Source organism: Urocitellus parryii, chromosome 15 (genome assembly GCF_045843805.1).
Source record: "Urocitellus parryii isolate mUroPar1 chromosome 15, mUroPar1.hap1, whole genome shotgun sequence".
NCBI classification, from domain to species: Eukaryota; Metazoa; Chordata; class Mammalia; order Rodentia; family Sciuridae; genus Urocitellus; species Urocitellus parryii.
This window is the reverse complement of record NC_135545.1, coordinates 30,162,746-30,178,753: the sequence shown is the minus strand read 5'-3', so window position 1 is coordinate 30,178,753 and position 16,008 is coordinate 30,162,746. Positions and strand designations below refer to the sequence as shown.

Below are 16,008 nucleotides of genomic sequence, written 5' to 3'. Positions count from 1 at the left end.
TGTTGTAGGCTCAGCACAAGAGCAAAAAAAAGAAGTTAAAGAAAAATAAAAGATTAAAAGAAAAAAATGGGGGAAGCAACCATTAAAAAAATATAAAAAGGAGCTATGGGTATAGTTCTGGGATGGAGCACAGAGGCAGGCCCTGGTTCAATGCCCAGCATGAGGGGTAGTGGGTGAAGGAAAGAAGGAAAGGAGGGAAGTAAGGTAAGGAGAGAAAGAAAGAAAAAAGGGAGTTAAGAAACAATGAGAGGGGCTAGGGTTGTGGCTCAGTGGTAGAGCAATTGCCTAGCATGTATGAGGCCTTGGGTTCAATCCTCAGCATCACATATAAATAAATAAAATAAAGGTATTCTGTCCACCTACAACTAAAAAAAAGTAAAAAAAGAATGAGAGAAAGGACAAAAAAGAATGTAGGTTGAGGGACTGGAGTTGTGTGGCTCAGTGGTAGAGCGCTTGCCTAGCATGTGTACGGCCCTGGGTTCTATCCTCAGCACCACATAAAAATGAAATAAAGATATTGTGTCCACTTACAACTAAGTTGAAAAAAAAAAAAAGAATGTAGGTTGACTATTCCTTTTCCAAAATGCTTGGAAGTGTTTTAGATTTTGAAGTCTTCTGGATTTTAGAAAATCTGCATAGATGTTACCAGACAAGTATCCCTGATCCAAAAATGTAAAATCTGAAATGCTCCAAAATCTGAATTTACTTTTTATTTTTGTTAGTGCTGGAGATCAAAATCAGGGCCTTGTACATGGTAGGGAAGTGCTGTATCTACCCAGCCCTAAATATTAAACTTTTTGATCATCATGTCTGAACTCAGAAAGTGTCAGATTTCAGATCACTTCAGATTTTGTATTTTCAGATTAGGGATGCTCAACCTATACAAGGAACATTAATTTACCAAATCAGGAGCAACTGAAGTAAGTAACTAGGCTAATTTTAAAAATCTCTGCTCCTCATAGACAAGGTAAAACTGTATCTGTAACCACTCCAAAATTGACAACAACTCTCTAGAATCCTACTATGGTATTATTCAACTAAAAGTAGCTTATATATTAGTTACATAAATACTTTTTAATATATACTTTATAAATTACAATTTGGATTCTGAACTGCGATTTCATAGAAATTATGTAAATTAAAGCACACTAAATGCATTGTCAAAATAATTAGTGGGTGGTACAATGTACTGAACCCAGGAGAGCTATATCTCTGAACTATACCCCCAGCCCTTTTTAAAATTTTATTTTGAGACAGGACCTTACTGATTTACTGAGGCTAGCCTCAAACTTGTAATCCTATTAAGTCACTGGAATTATAGGTATGTGCCACTGTGCCTGGCTCATTTTACTTATTTTAGAACCATAACTACTCTTATATAGCAAAAAATTGGAAAGAAGATTCTAACAGTAAATCCTTTTTCACCTCTACAGAGTGTGTGAGGTATAAACCCTTGCCAATGTTGAAAATAATACCAGCTTTAATGTCATCTTTGCTGAGTTTCTTTTTTATAAAACTGTGCAATAAATATATATATTTTAATATTTTTATATGACAAATAAATATACAACATACGATATTTAACATGGGTAATCTTCCTTTACTCTGAATTTCTAAATGCCTTCTCCTCGTTGAGTACATTTTTCAGAAACTTCTAAAGTTATCACTTAAGACTTGAAACTCTGTGATATCTCCAAAATAAAAAATGTCAAGAGAGCTTTGACCCTTTATCATATATGTCCTGGATAACTATGATGATGGAAGCTTTTTCAAATACTCATGATCTCTGATGCTGGAAAATCTGTATTATGTATACAACCTCTAAGAGTAATAAACATAATGTTGAAATCTGGGTTGCCCAAGAATCTTTTAAATAAACACTTACCTTTAAAATTAGGATTCACTAGTTCTTTACGATTAGAGCACTGAAGGGCATTTCCATAAACTAAGTCCAAAGCACACAGAAGAAGGTGATAAGAATTGACCAAATCATCACTAATCATGGGGAAATTACCTACAGGATTATAGACAGTTATGGAATTAAATTAGCATCAACTTTACAATATTTTAAAAAATAATTTATTCCTTTATTTTAATGACACTATACAACATCATACAAAGTTGACTCAAGAATTATATTAAGTGTTTTGGGAAGTTCACATTTTGAGACATTACTCATATATTTTAATAAATTTCCTAGTGTTAAATGCAAACAAAAACCTTACTAAAAATGCCATGTATTCATTCAGTATTCATTAAATAAGCACTTATTAAATACTTAGTAGCTAACTAAATCTTAATATTATCATTAGATTTTGAAATTTCTGAAAAGAATTATAGGCTGAGCATAGTGGCACTTGGGTAAGGTGGCAAATGACCAGCTTCAGCAATTTAGCAAGGCCCTAAGTAACTTAAGGAGACTCTTTTTGAAAATAATAAAAAGGGCTGGCGATATGGTGATAAAGCACTCCTGGATTCAACTCCCAGTACCAAAAAGAAAAAAAAAAAAGGAGAATTTATAAATTACCTCAAACTGTAAGAAATAATTTGACATGGATATTATTTAGAAATTATGACTCATAATCAATTTCTCATGTACATACTTTAAAACCATCAGAACTCCAATATAACATTTTTAATACTTTTCTACATGATAGAAACTTATAGAAATTAATGCGACAGGGACTCAAAGATATTTAAATTACAGAGTTACTATCCAAGGTAACTGTTGGTGCTTGGTAACAAACACATAAGAAACTTAAACCTAAACTACAGAAGTGTGTCCTTCCAGCAGTGCTGTTTAAGTCTAATACTGAAAGCAAATTATAGAGGCTGTTAAATTGTTTTATTATTCTCATAAATTAAGAAATATTTCTAGTAGTTTGGTTTTTTTTGGCAACTTAAATTCTGTTCCTTTTTTGGTCAAATACTGTCTTTATATGCTTCATATTGATTTTACCTTCTTTTAATATCAGATAAATTCAATGTAAATGGCTAATCTATCTGGAGAACTATTTCCAAACCTCAGCATTTCCATACTTAATACCTACCAATGCATGCATGTACACACACTGAGCTTCATTTCAGGTTTTCCTCTCCTTTCTCCCAAAGAAAGTTACCACTTACCTCAGCATATCAGGATATATGGTTCTTTTTTCATACAAATGGAAACATTCAACAATTCAACTTAAATGAATTAAAAAGAAAAAAAATCTTCTGGTGCCATATGGCAAATGATCATTAATGAATTAAATTCTATACTGATATATCCAAATGAACTTTCTTGGCTTTACAGAGTTTTAATATTAGACTTAATTCCTCATATATAAAACAGGAAGTGGCACCTACTGGTTTCAAGCTACAAAGCCCATCACACTGACAAGTCTAAACTTGCCACTCACATGTACTTGCCACAGGAAGAAAAACCACTAATACTGTAATTTCTGACAAAAAGCTGAAATGCCCCTGAAGATCGGCTTCTAATTTAAATTCTAGGTCTGTTTCAATGTGACATTCTTTCTATTCCATACCCTGACCTTATAAATAAATCTCACCTTGTGAGATACTTTATATTTCAATCAAGAAAGAAAACAGCTAGTTGGAAAGCTGTTTAACCCATAGACTTGGCTAATTTATCAAGAATGAGAAGATTTGAGATTTCCTATAAAATAGGAAGTGGTACCAATTGGTTTTCTGACCAGAAAATTCTTTGTGTGATGAGCCCAAACTGGCCACTGGTTTGTACTTAACCATATGAAGTCAACAAAGATAGCAAGCAAAAAGTTTCTTAGTTCAGGAATGAGAGAGTCTGGGATACTCATATGCTGCAGAAAAAGTCATCATGAAAAGTGTCTATAGAGGCCATCATCCTCCCAAATAAATCAAGAACTGAAGAAAACTAATTAAGCTGATTTCTGAGTAAAGATTCTCCTGCATCATAAAAGATCATAGTGCAGGTGGGGTGCATACATGTAATCCCAGCTACTTGGGAGGCTGAGGCAGGAAAATTGTGAGTTCAAGGACAGCCTGGGCAATATAGCCAGACTTTGTCTCAAAAAACAAAAACAAAAAACCCTAAACAAAAATAAACAACAACAACAACAAACCCACAGTGGTAGATTATAAAAGGACAAAGCTTTGGATCAAGTTGTTATAGACTGAATTAATAAGATTCAAACACTGAGTTATTTGAAGTGACAAAAAATACACCACTTCAGTTGATCAAGTGAGGACAACAAATATTATTTTAATAGTTTTTATGGTACCAAATACATTTATTCGTAAGTACAAACAAAACAGATAAAACTCCTGAAAATCAGACATACCTTCCCAATACAATCATCTGAAAAGATTACTATCATATATAATATCAGCCCCACAAGCTAAAACTTGTTGCAACCATTATAAAAATGGTTTATAGACTCCTAACCCTTTATTTCACACCACAGATCATGTCACCTTTATCCTACTACAGAAAGTTGCCAGACTGATGCACAGCATATCGTTCACATTTGACAGAAGACAAGACTTCTTTTGTATCAAGCACACAGCTCAAGGAAGTACGTCACCTAACTAGAGAAGACCAGCTATAGCCAAACAAACCACATCTAGAGACAAATAGCATGACACATCCTTGCTAGAAGCTTTCATATTCAGCATGAAATCAGGAGCCAGGAGGTCTGGGTTCAAATTCTAGCTCTGTTCCTAATACCTAGTCTCTGGGCCTCAGTTGCCCAATTTTAAAGTAAGTAAATTGAGATACTCGATCTAATAATGAGGATCTCTTCTACAAAATCTCCCCTTATCCATGGTTTCACTGTCTGCAATTTCAGATATTAAGTCAACAGTCTGAAAATATTAAATAGAAAAGTTCCAGAAATAAACACTTTGTAAGTTTTAAATTGTGCACTGTTCTGAATAATAAAATGAAATCTGTTTTGCTGTTCACTGCTCCACCCAGTGTATCCATGCAGTACACACTATCCATCCACTAGTAGTCTTCTTGGTTATCAGATCCATTGTCACAGTATAGCAGTTTTTCGTTCACCCTCATTTTACTTAATAATAACCTCAAAGAGCAAAAGTAGTAATGCCAGCAACCTAGATATGCCACAGAGAAGCCCTAAAGTGCTACCTTTAGGTTAAAAAGTGATAGTTCTTGACTTATTAAGGAAAAAAAATTGTATGCTGAAGTTGCTAAGATCTAAAGTACAATAGATATTTTGAGAGAGACCACATTCACATAACTCTTATATTCTATAATTGTTCTAAATTATTATGTTATTATTGTTAATCTCTTATGATACCTAATTTACAAATTAAACTTTATGTTGGTATGTATAAAAAAAACATGTAGGGAAGGGGCAGAGGATTAGCAATGATAATGGAATTTGATGGACATCATTATCCAAAGTACATGTATGAAGACATGAATTGGTGTGAACATACTTTTATACAAACAGAGATATGAAAAATTGTGTTCTATATGTGTAGTAAGAATTGTGATGCATTCCATTCTAATGTATTTAAAAAATAAAAGCAATTTTAAAAAAAGAACATGAGATACAGAACCACGCGTGGGTTCAAGCATCCACTTAGAGGTCTTGGAATGTATTCTCCACAGATAAAGGGGAACTACCTTATCTGTGAAAATCCTTCCAGTTCTATGATACTTTGTTTTTAACTTTATATTTTATTAGGCTATCTTACAGGCAAAGATATGCCACATAATATAAAAAAAAGCTATGTAACTAACCAGTTATATTTTCTTTTTTTTCCTTTAGATATCTAAGAATATTTCCTAAGTAGAAATACAGAAATCTAAACATAATTCAGTGAATGCAGATCTTGAATAAGTGAAATGGGGTGATAAGAAAGGGAGAGAAAATAAACCTAACATAACATTTGGTTAAGTATATTTAGCTGATTAAGATGCAGATAATAACTTGAACTACTCTAGGCTGATCAGTCCCACTCAGCTGAATGACATGTCAAGAAAAATACAGTTCATAATGGAAAGTGTTTTTAGTTTGAAATTCAGAAGAACAGCTTTGGGTCCAAAAGATGTTGAGTAAGAACAAAATTAAAGGATTCTCCATTTCATAAGAGAAGATTTGGATGGTGTAAAGAATTACAAAAGACCCTTTTTAAAAAAAGGTGGTACAAAAAGAATCTGGGATTCAAATCCTTGAGAAAATTTTCAGTGAGGATCTGTTCTTCCTAAGACATATTACAGGTTGATAAAATTAATATCTTAAAATTTAAATAAGCTACTTAATATGTAAATAAATATTACTCTTTTCTTACCTTTTGCATATATAAAAAGCACCCAACAAAAATGGAAAATTTCAGACACGGTACAGGGCTGTCGCCTTTGGGGGAGGAAAAAAAGGTCATGAGACAACAGAAGAATTAGAAAAAGACATCCTAAATGACTACAAATTAGGTGTGAAACAAAACCCACAGTTAGAGGAGTGATAATACCAGATTCAGCTTCACAGGGAAAATGTGTAAGAAATTCTACCCCCAACCAACCACTGTGAGGAAATAACTGGGAGCCAAGGAAAGAGCTCATCTCAGAAAGAAAAATATCTGAAAAAATGTTTAAAGTTTTGAGGTCAAGATACAAGACTAGGATTGTGGCTCAGTGGCAGAGCACTTGCCTAGCACATACGAGGCCTTGGGTTCGATCCTCAGTACCACATAAAAATAAAACAAAGTTATTGTGTCTAAATACAACTCAAAATAAAATAAAATATTTTTAAAAAGATACATAGGGTAGAAAATAAAATGAAAAACAGTAATTATCTTTATAACATTATCATAGCTAATGCTGCTTTAAGACTCCTACAGGAGGTCGCATATCCTCTGCCCCCCCACTCTCATAGCTGAAATACATCTCCCTAAAAATATTCCCAACTACATCAAATCATAAACAGATCTTATTAAGGTAAATTCTGGCCTTCCTACAAGCCCTTACACTTCCATTCATTGAAAGTACCTGTTATATTTTGCCAAGTTGTCTGATCAGATCTGCTTTAAATCTGGCTTTCCAAAAAACCTCTGCCAATGTTCAGACAAGATATCTATGATCTCTACATCCCAAAAGCCTTATTATAACAGGGTGTCAAGAAGAGCAAAATACCCTGAAGATGATCAGGAGATTGGGTTTAGTTCCAGTACCCCCATTAGCTGGGTACATTTCTCTCCCTGAGCATTAGTCCTCCATCTGTCAAAAGTTTATTCTACTTGGATATCATACTGTGTATTTAATTCAGCAATTCCATGACAAGAATTAAAAGTCAGTGATCTACTTTTAAAAGTAGCTTCCCTACCACAGTACATGATAAATTATTTCTAGCTTTGATTGCCCATCAATATAAAATTCAAAATTTTTAGTTTAATATTCGAGCCACTCTAAATTCTGGATTTGTAACTTAAAAACTCAGAAAAAAATTTGACTAACCTACCTGCAGCCAAATTTCCTCTTGCTTTGCTGCTTCTATTGTTTTTCCTCCACACAGAAGGCTATGCATTTTCTCCAAATTTACCTGTCAAAATCCTGCCCATCCTTTAAGACCTATTTCTATTTAGTCCATTCCTGACTCACTCATCCAGATTTATTTTTGCTTCAGGAATCCTATATTCTACTATCTATTGCATTCTGGTGACTTTTGTAATAAGATGTATCACACAAATGGGAGTCTTTTTATCTGCCTCCTTACCTTGACAACACTGTAAATGCTCAAAAGACAGAAACTTTCAAATTATAATGTGTGTGAGATGTAGCATACAGTCATAATGAAGCACAGGGATTCTGCAATCAGACTACCTTAGTTTCAATAGTAACTTTACACTCATCAATTGTGTGAACTTGGCCAAATTACCTCCCAGAGGCTTATTTTCCCCATTTGTAACAATAATATCAACCTCATAAGATTGTCATGAAGATTAACTGAATGATATCTGTTTATGTTTTAGAAGAGTCCCTGCCCCCATAATAAATGCTCAGTAAGTGCTATACATCGTTAGTATTATTGTAAGCAGAAAATGATAATAAAAAGTATAGAGTGCTATAGGACTGGGGGAGGGTAGAGTACCTTAGTAGAGCCTGGACAAGGTCCTGGGTTCAATGCCCAGCACCAGAAAAAAAAAAAAGTGATATAAAAATTTTTAATAACCAAACAAGGTGGTACAATCCTATATTCCCATTTACTCAGGAGGCTGAGGCAGGAGGATCACAAGTTCAAGGTCAGCCTAGGCAACTTGGTGAAACTCTGACTCAAACAGAAAATAAGGGCTGAGATATAGCTCAATTGGTAGAGTGCTTGTCTTGCATGCACAAAGCCATGGGTTCAATCCCCTGCAAAACACACACACACACACACACACACACACACACACACACACACACACATAGAAAATAAAAGGGCAGGGGATGTAGCTCAGTGGTTGAATGCTCCTGGCTTCAATTGTGGTACCCCACCAAACACAAAATTTAAATTAATTTTATAGTTTTCTTTTCTTTCTTTCTTTTTCTTTTCTTTTCTTTTTTTTTTTTTTGTGATACTGGGGATTGGGTCCAGGAGTACTCTACAACAGAGTCATATCCCTAGCCCTTTTTACTTCTTTGTTTTGAGACAGGGTCTCACTAAATTTCCAAGACTAAGCTTGAATGTGTAATCCTCCTGTCTCAGGCTCCAGAGTTTCTGAGATTACAGGCAGGCACCACAGTGCCAGCTATAATTTTCTTAAATAGAAACAGGTAGTATATATAGCCTAATAAATATCAAAACATGTGCAATATAAAATCAGTTTCTAGACACTCCAAAGAAAAAAGATATTCTATATCTTTCTATAAACAATCACACTGGCCTTGCTGAAACCCAAAATAAAACTTGTGTCCAGGGTTGTGGCTCAGCAGTACAGCGCTCGCCTAGCACAGGCAAGGAAGGCCCTGGGTTTGATCCTCAGTACCACATAAAAATAAATAAATTTTTAAAAAATTGTATCCAAAGTTTAAAATACTTAATTTGCAAATAGTCAATCTCCCAAACTTCAAGCAAACTAGACCAGCTGCTTCCATATCAGTAGTGTCAACTATATAAAACTCTGGTTTCTGGGCTGGAGTTGTTGCTCAGCAGTAGGGTGCTTGCCTAGCATGTGACACATGGGTTCGATCCTCAGCACCACATAAAAGTAAATAAACAAAATAAAGGTGTTGTGCCCATCTACAACTAAAAAACTTTTTTAAAATTGTGGTTTGTCATATTTTCCAAAGTTTCTACTTATTGTAAACATCCTTCATAGCTTGGGAAAACTTTTCCATAATGAGAAGCAAACATTATTCATTCCAGTCAAACAAAACTCCTTTTCCTGCACTTTATCAACACTTTTCTAGTTCTATTTTAAACACAAATTTCCATTTCTATTTTATAGAAAATCTTTTGTCAAATTTGTATCCTCTGATTGCCCTTAGCTATAAGACAAAAGACAATGAGCCAGAATAAGTTACTGACTTTGCAGAGCTGATCAGAAAGCACAAATTCATAATAGTTTCAGTTCCCTATAGCCTTCTTGAGTCCAGTTTCTGTACTCTGATAATAAATATCAAAATACATGGCGAAGTCATTTCAGGGGGTTATTTATTATTCAATTTGGCATAAAAATCAAATGAAAGAATAGTCTCTATAGTCAATAATAGAAAATACTACAGTCAATATGCAGTGTATACCAAGGACAGCTGATTGCTGAATACCCCAAACGTCTGATTTGTGCAGTCTGCATTTTTGGTTGATTAAATGAAAAGGGAAAGTTTATACCAACAAAGACCCCATACATTTTGCAAAATGAAAGAAGCCAAACTTTTCATAATACACAATGAAAAGTAAAAATCATTGTTAAAAGAAAACTCTTGGGAAAAAATTCTTTATGAAATCACATTTCTTTTTTAACACTAGCAAAATTAACAGAGGTATCAAAACTAACTCAGAAAGACAAACACTTATTCCCAAGAAATGGATATAAAAACCTACCTCTGTTTTCTTCCTCTCTGTTGACGAGGTTGTTCCTCTTGGGGATATTTAAAAATGTCTTGAAAAATAGGTTCATATTTCTTAAAAATTACAGCAGAAACAGTGAAGTTTCTTTCTAATCTCTCAGTACGTTCTCTGAAATGTGGGGGTAGATTTGCCATGTCTTCCCATTTCTTCATCTTGTTAAAAAATTCAATTAAGCTGATAATAAAGATATGAATGAGGTAATTTCATGACTAACATAAAAAGTGAAGTATATTTATATCAATACAAACAGATAAAAGTAAACCAAAATTATTGTACTAAATTATATTACTTTTAGCTGGGTGTCGTGGAGCATGCCTGTAATCCCAGGCAAGGGGCGGGGGGGATGGCTGAGGAAAGAGGAATCTGGGCAATTTAATAGAGTTAAGCAACTTGGTGAGTCCCTGCCTCAAACAAACAAAAAACAAAAAGAAAAACAGTGGCTGGGGATGTAGCTCAATGGTAAAGTATCCCTGGGTAAACCCCCAATAACACAAAAAAAAGAAAATAAAAAATAATATTATATTGTGACAGTAATATAAAGTCACAACTCATGTCTTTGACTAGCTTAATATCATACAGATTGGTTTATTACTCTGATCCTTACACCTGAGATTTTTTGTTTGTTTGTTTTTTGGGGTTTTTTTTTGTTTTGTTTTTTGTTTTGGTACTGGGGATTGATCCCAGGGCCTCATGGATACTAGGCATACACTCTGCCACTGAGTTTCATACCTATACCTTTAAAAATTTTTTTTTTAGTTTGAGCCAGGTACAGTGGTGCACTCCTGTAATGTCAGCAGCTCAGTAGGTTAAGGCAGGAAGACTGAATTCAAAGCCAGCCTCAGCAATTTATCAAGACCCTGTCTCTAAATAAAATATAAAAAAGGGCTGGGGATGTGGCTCAATGGTTAAGTGGCCCTAGGTTAAATCCCTGGTGCCAAAAAACCTCTTTCAATTTAGTTTTAAGACAAGATCTTGCTAAATTGCTCAGGCAGGTCTGAAAATTGAGATCCTCTTGACTAACTGGGATTACAGGCTTGTGTCATTGTATCTGGCTACCTGAGGTTTGCCTTTTAAATTATGAAATATTTTAAAATATAAAAAAATGAACAAGGGCTAGGGATGTGGCTCAAGTGGTAGCATGCTCGCCTGGCATGCGTGCGGCCCGGGTTCGATCCTCAGGACCACAAAGATGTTGTATCCGCCGATAACTAAAAAATAAATATTAAAAAATTCTCTCTCTCTCTCTCAAAAAAAAAAATGAACAAGAGTAACATAACTAGCAAATAGGTACTCAACTTCCAGGATTAACAAATATTAACATATTGAATAAATTTTGCCATGCTTACTTCAGATTTCTTTAAAAACTAAAAACACTACATAAATAGTCAAAATTCCCATTTGTACTCCTCATTTTAGTCCAATTCCCCTCCTTAGTCCTTCTTCCCGAAAGATAACCACACTGAAGCTAGTCTGATTCCTACCTAAATATGTGGATCCATAAACTTAAGCACTTTTGCATGTGTTTCGTATTTTATATGTAAGGAATCATACATTAAGTAGCATTCTGCAACTTGATTTTCAACTCAATGCTTATGAAATTCATTAATGTTGATACAAACAGATTTAATCCACTCATTTAATTGCTAAAAACATTCCTACTCATGAACACACCATGACTTTTTGCATTCATTCCCTAACCAAGGGAAATTTAGGTTGTTTCTAATGTTTTATAACAAAAATGCTGTAATACCCATGTTTGTCCATGTGTTTAGTAATTTATTTAGGGACCATCCCAAGAAGCAGAGTCAGAGAACATACACCTTTGATTTTACTACCTGTTCCATGTATACACATTAAGACACAAGTCCTGTACATATAGTTATAAGCAAAATACCATATGACTAATATTTTATTTGCCTTTTCAATCTGGAGTGTCTCCTAAAGTTCTTAATATCCTTATTTCGATTTCTCCACATTTTACACAATAACTTTCAAAAGTAAATTCTTCCACACAAGTGCCTAATACATATAATGCAAATATTTTCATTAAATTAATAAAATATAATGAGTACTAACTTTGAAGTGGTAAAGGAAAACCATGATCTGGTGTCCAAATTCAGCAATCCACATGCTCAGAGAATAATGGACAGAGAATTCTTTTTATCACTATGAATTATAAGTTTTTTTTATTAGTTATACTTCAAACTAATATAATTACCTCTGCTCTGAACAGCGCAGGATTCTTGTTAAAGATACATAATTTCCTTCAACAGTCCCTTTGCTTACAGTTGGAACAGATTTTCTGCAAGCCACATATAAGGCACATGCTAACCAGTGAAGATCATTTCCCTGTAAAATAAAGTAGATTTTTAACTAATGAACTATGTATATTTCAATACAAAAATTCTTATGTTTAAATTGAAAGAGTAGTTTATATGCTTATAGGACATTTTATTCTCAAAAAATGGTACTGTCCAACATGCTCTTCATAAAATGTGACACATTCTTCCATGAGTGGTGGGAGGTCAGTGTTTCCTCACCTTGAACCTGGGCATAGGTCTATGTCCCCTTAAATTGATTAACTGCCTCAACAAATAATACAGGTTAAAGTGATACCACTTAATCTTCCAGAACATGTGCTTGGGAGTCCTACACCAACATGTGAGAAGTCTGACTACCTTGAGTCACAATGCTGGGGAGAGACCATATGATGTGGTCAGTCATATACAGAGAGATGCCCAAAGAGCTCTCCAGCTGTGTCAGTCCTTAGCAGCTCAATCCTTGGCTGCTCTGCCAGTGACTCAGGAGGCTGAAGCAGGACAACAAGTTTGTGGCTCCTAGGCAACTTAAATAACATAAAATTAAAAATAAAAAGGGCTGGGGATGTAGCTTAGTAGTAAAGCACCCTGAATTTAATCCCTAGAAACGAAGGGAAACACAGGAATAAAGCACAGAAAATACAAAAAATCAAAGAGCCAGGCACAGTGGCACATGCCTATAATCCCAGTGACTTGTAAGGCAGAGGCAGGAGGATTGCAAGTTCGAGACAAACTGCTGCAATTTAGTGAGGCCCTAAGATCTTAGCAAGATCTGTCTCAAAATAAAACATAAAAAATGGCTGGGAATATGGCTGAGTGGTTAAGTGACCCTGGGTTCAATTTCTGGTACCAAAAAATAAAAATAAAAAAGGTAAAATTCTAAAACCAGTATTCTGTATTAAATATATCACAGAACTTTATTTTTTCATTGTACATTTACCTGAGATTCCCATCCCATGTTACCTTTTAGCATATCTGACTATAAGCTCCACAAGGGCAGGGAATTTTAGTTTTGTTCACTGATTTATTCCTGGCACCTAGAATACTGTGGCAAGTAGTAATGGGTACTAAAGAAATATTTGGTACATGAACAAATACTCATGCATTTATTAGGTGCTCTGGGCCAAGAAGAGATTAAAGTCTCACTGATCAAAAAAAATCGAGTAATCAAACATGTTTTCAAAATTAATTTACTAAGCCTGGTGTGGTGGCACATGTCTGTAATTCCAGCTGTGGGGAGGTTGAGGCAGAAGGATCTCAAATTTGAGGCCAGACTGAGCAATTTAGCAAGACCAAGTCTCAAAACAATTAAAAAAAAAAAAAAAGGAGCTAGGGATGAAGCTCTTTAGGAAACCCCTTGCTTAGCATTTGCAAGGTCCTGGGATCAAGTCCCAGTACCAAAAATAATAACAATTCACTAACATCTGTTGCTAAGGTAACACTAGACTTAACATGACAATCTTTATAAGTTGCAATACCTAGACTGTATGGTGACAATGCTTGTTCTAAGTTATAGGAATATCTTGAGGGTAAAATTAGAGCTTGTTTGGAGGCATGTATGTCCTTCAAACAAACAAACAAAAAGTTTACTAGGAAAGCACCCAGAGAAGTAGCCTCTTCAGCCACATCACCTCAATATACTTCAGTAAACTCTGAAGCAGTATGCATGATGAGCCACACGTTACCTTAGTTAACCTTAAAGACAGTTCTATGGGGTAGGTATAAATATCTCTAGTTTACATATAACAAAATTGAGTTTTCCAGTGGTCAAGTAATTTGTTCAAAGTCACCCAGGTCTGTCAGGTTCTAAAGCCATCATTACTGCCTTTTTCTGTAGAAATAGCAATGGGGCGAGGGAATTAGTGATCGCATTGAAATTCTACTAATATTAGATCTTTTTTTTTTTTTTTAAGCAATCAACAGAAAGACACATACGCAAAAGCAGCATGTCACAGTTAAATCATACCTTGGTAGCAGGCCTTCGTATTTGGAGCCTATCTGCCCTACTCTTTCCACAAGCTACATGTAAAACTACTCGAGAAAATCGAACGGCCTCACGTTTGAATGCCACACACACAGGCAAACAGCCGACAAACAATCCGGACTTCCGTGTCACTTCCCATTGGCCCATGAAGGGGAGGCGCCTACAGAGTTGACAGCCACTGGCTAGGAGGGCTATTTTTCTCATCTGCAAGCCTCGTCTGAAGAAAGGGACAAAACACGTCCGTATCACGGCGACAACCACCCAGATCCTCAAGGTAGTCGCCGTCCTGATTCTTAGCAACAACTGGGGGCGTCTGTCTAGGTCCGGACAGGCAGAAAGCCCATTTCATTGGGCCGGGGGAAGAGTTGCCTTAATTGGTTTACACATCCATAAACACAGCCCGAAACTTAACGACGCCTTTACTCAAAAGTCTGCAACACCTGGGCAGAGGTAATCAGGTAGAGCCGAAATTGAAAACAAATGGAGAAGAAGCCTCGAGACCCGAGCACTCGGATCCGGCCCATCGCTGCGCTAGCACGAGTCTCGCCCACTCTTCCTACGGTCTGGACAACGACACCTGTTCGTTCGACCACCTTGGTGGGTGGGGGATTAGATGATCACACAGGCAACCCCCCCCCCCTTTTTTTGTAATCGTGACCCTAGCGCATCTCAACCTGGTTGTGCAATTTTGGAAACAAAGGTGTACCCCGTCCTAAACACAAGAGCGGCGAGAAAGAGTTCACCTCCAGAGCAGCGAGAGCCCTTTAAACGCCGGTTTGCAGTACTACGGTGCGCAAAGAGGAACACTCGCTCTCCGGGCGCCGCAGACCCGGGCGCCCCGAGACCCGGGGTCGGCCGGGGGTCCCTGCCGGGCGCCCGACACCCACTGGGAAGGCAACCCATCCCCGCGGCGGGGCGCGCCGACTAGGCCCAGGAAGCCCCTCGCCTCCTCCCCCGACAGTACCTCCAGAGTGTAGCTCTCGCTCATGCTCCGGTAGCTGTCCCAGGCCTCGGCCCGCGCCGCCTCATCCATGTTGAGGCGGCTACACAGCTCGTCGAACCGCTGCTGGATCTGAGGGGTTGGCGACCCAGCCGGCTGCGCGGCGTCCTCTGCCTCACCGTCGTCCTCCTCCTCTTCATCAGAGCCTGCAGCAACTGGAGGAGGAGGAGGGGGCGGCGGCGACTGGTCGCCACCGGACGGCATAGCGCACCCCTGGACAGCTGGTCCTCAGGTGAGGTGAGGGCCAGGGCCCGTAGCCATTCAAACAGCAAAGCGCCCGCCCGTCAGTCGCCCGTACCGCGACTGCGTCGCCGCCACCGGCGCTTGACCTCCTGAAGGCACCCGTAGTATTGAGCATGGCCCGCTGGGAAATGTAGTCCAAACCGGAAGCTCAAGGGGGCCAAAAACTATGAAGAAAAAAATCAGCTTGTGTTGATTTTGGGGGATGAAATACAAGCTACTTTTTCGTATATTAAGTATATTCCCATCGTGAGACCATTCAGAAGCTGTTCTGAAGATAAAAAAAGTACAAGAAACATTGACAGGAGAAGATTCAGTATCCAAACTGTTCCCAGAAATACTTCCCTATCATCTGGATGTCCTTGTCCAAAATGTAACAGGAAGAGCTTATCACCTAAATTCAAA

The 16,008-nt window shown here is 36.8% G+C and overlaps 1 protein-coding gene across 4 annotated transcripts in view; it reads right to left on the bottom strand.

The window, feature by feature from the left end:
* Positions 1-15,725, bottom strand: part of Rbl2 (RB transcriptional corepressor like 2) — a 65,857-nt gene extending 50,132 nt beyond the window's left edge. For 3 of the 4 annotated variants that reach the window (XM_026392302.2, XM_026392303.2, XM_077793368.1), the window contains exons 1-5: positions 15,328-15,725; positions 12,280-12,410; positions 10,035-10,235; positions 6,307-6,371; positions 1,886-2,014 (exon numbers count right to left, since the gene is read on the bottom strand). In XM_026392302.2, coding sequence (XP_026248087.2) covers positions 1,886-2,014; positions 6,307-6,371; positions 10,035-10,235; positions 12,280-12,410; positions 15,328-15,567 — 766 coding nt within the window. In that variant the 5' untranslated portion in view covers positions 15,568-15,725. The remainder of the gene's footprint in view (positions 1-1,885; positions 2,015-6,306; positions 6,372-10,034; positions 10,236-12,279; positions 12,411-15,327) is intronic. The other variant, XM_026392304.2, reaches the window with a different exon arrangement.
* Positions 15,726-16,008: the final 283 nt, after the last annotated feature.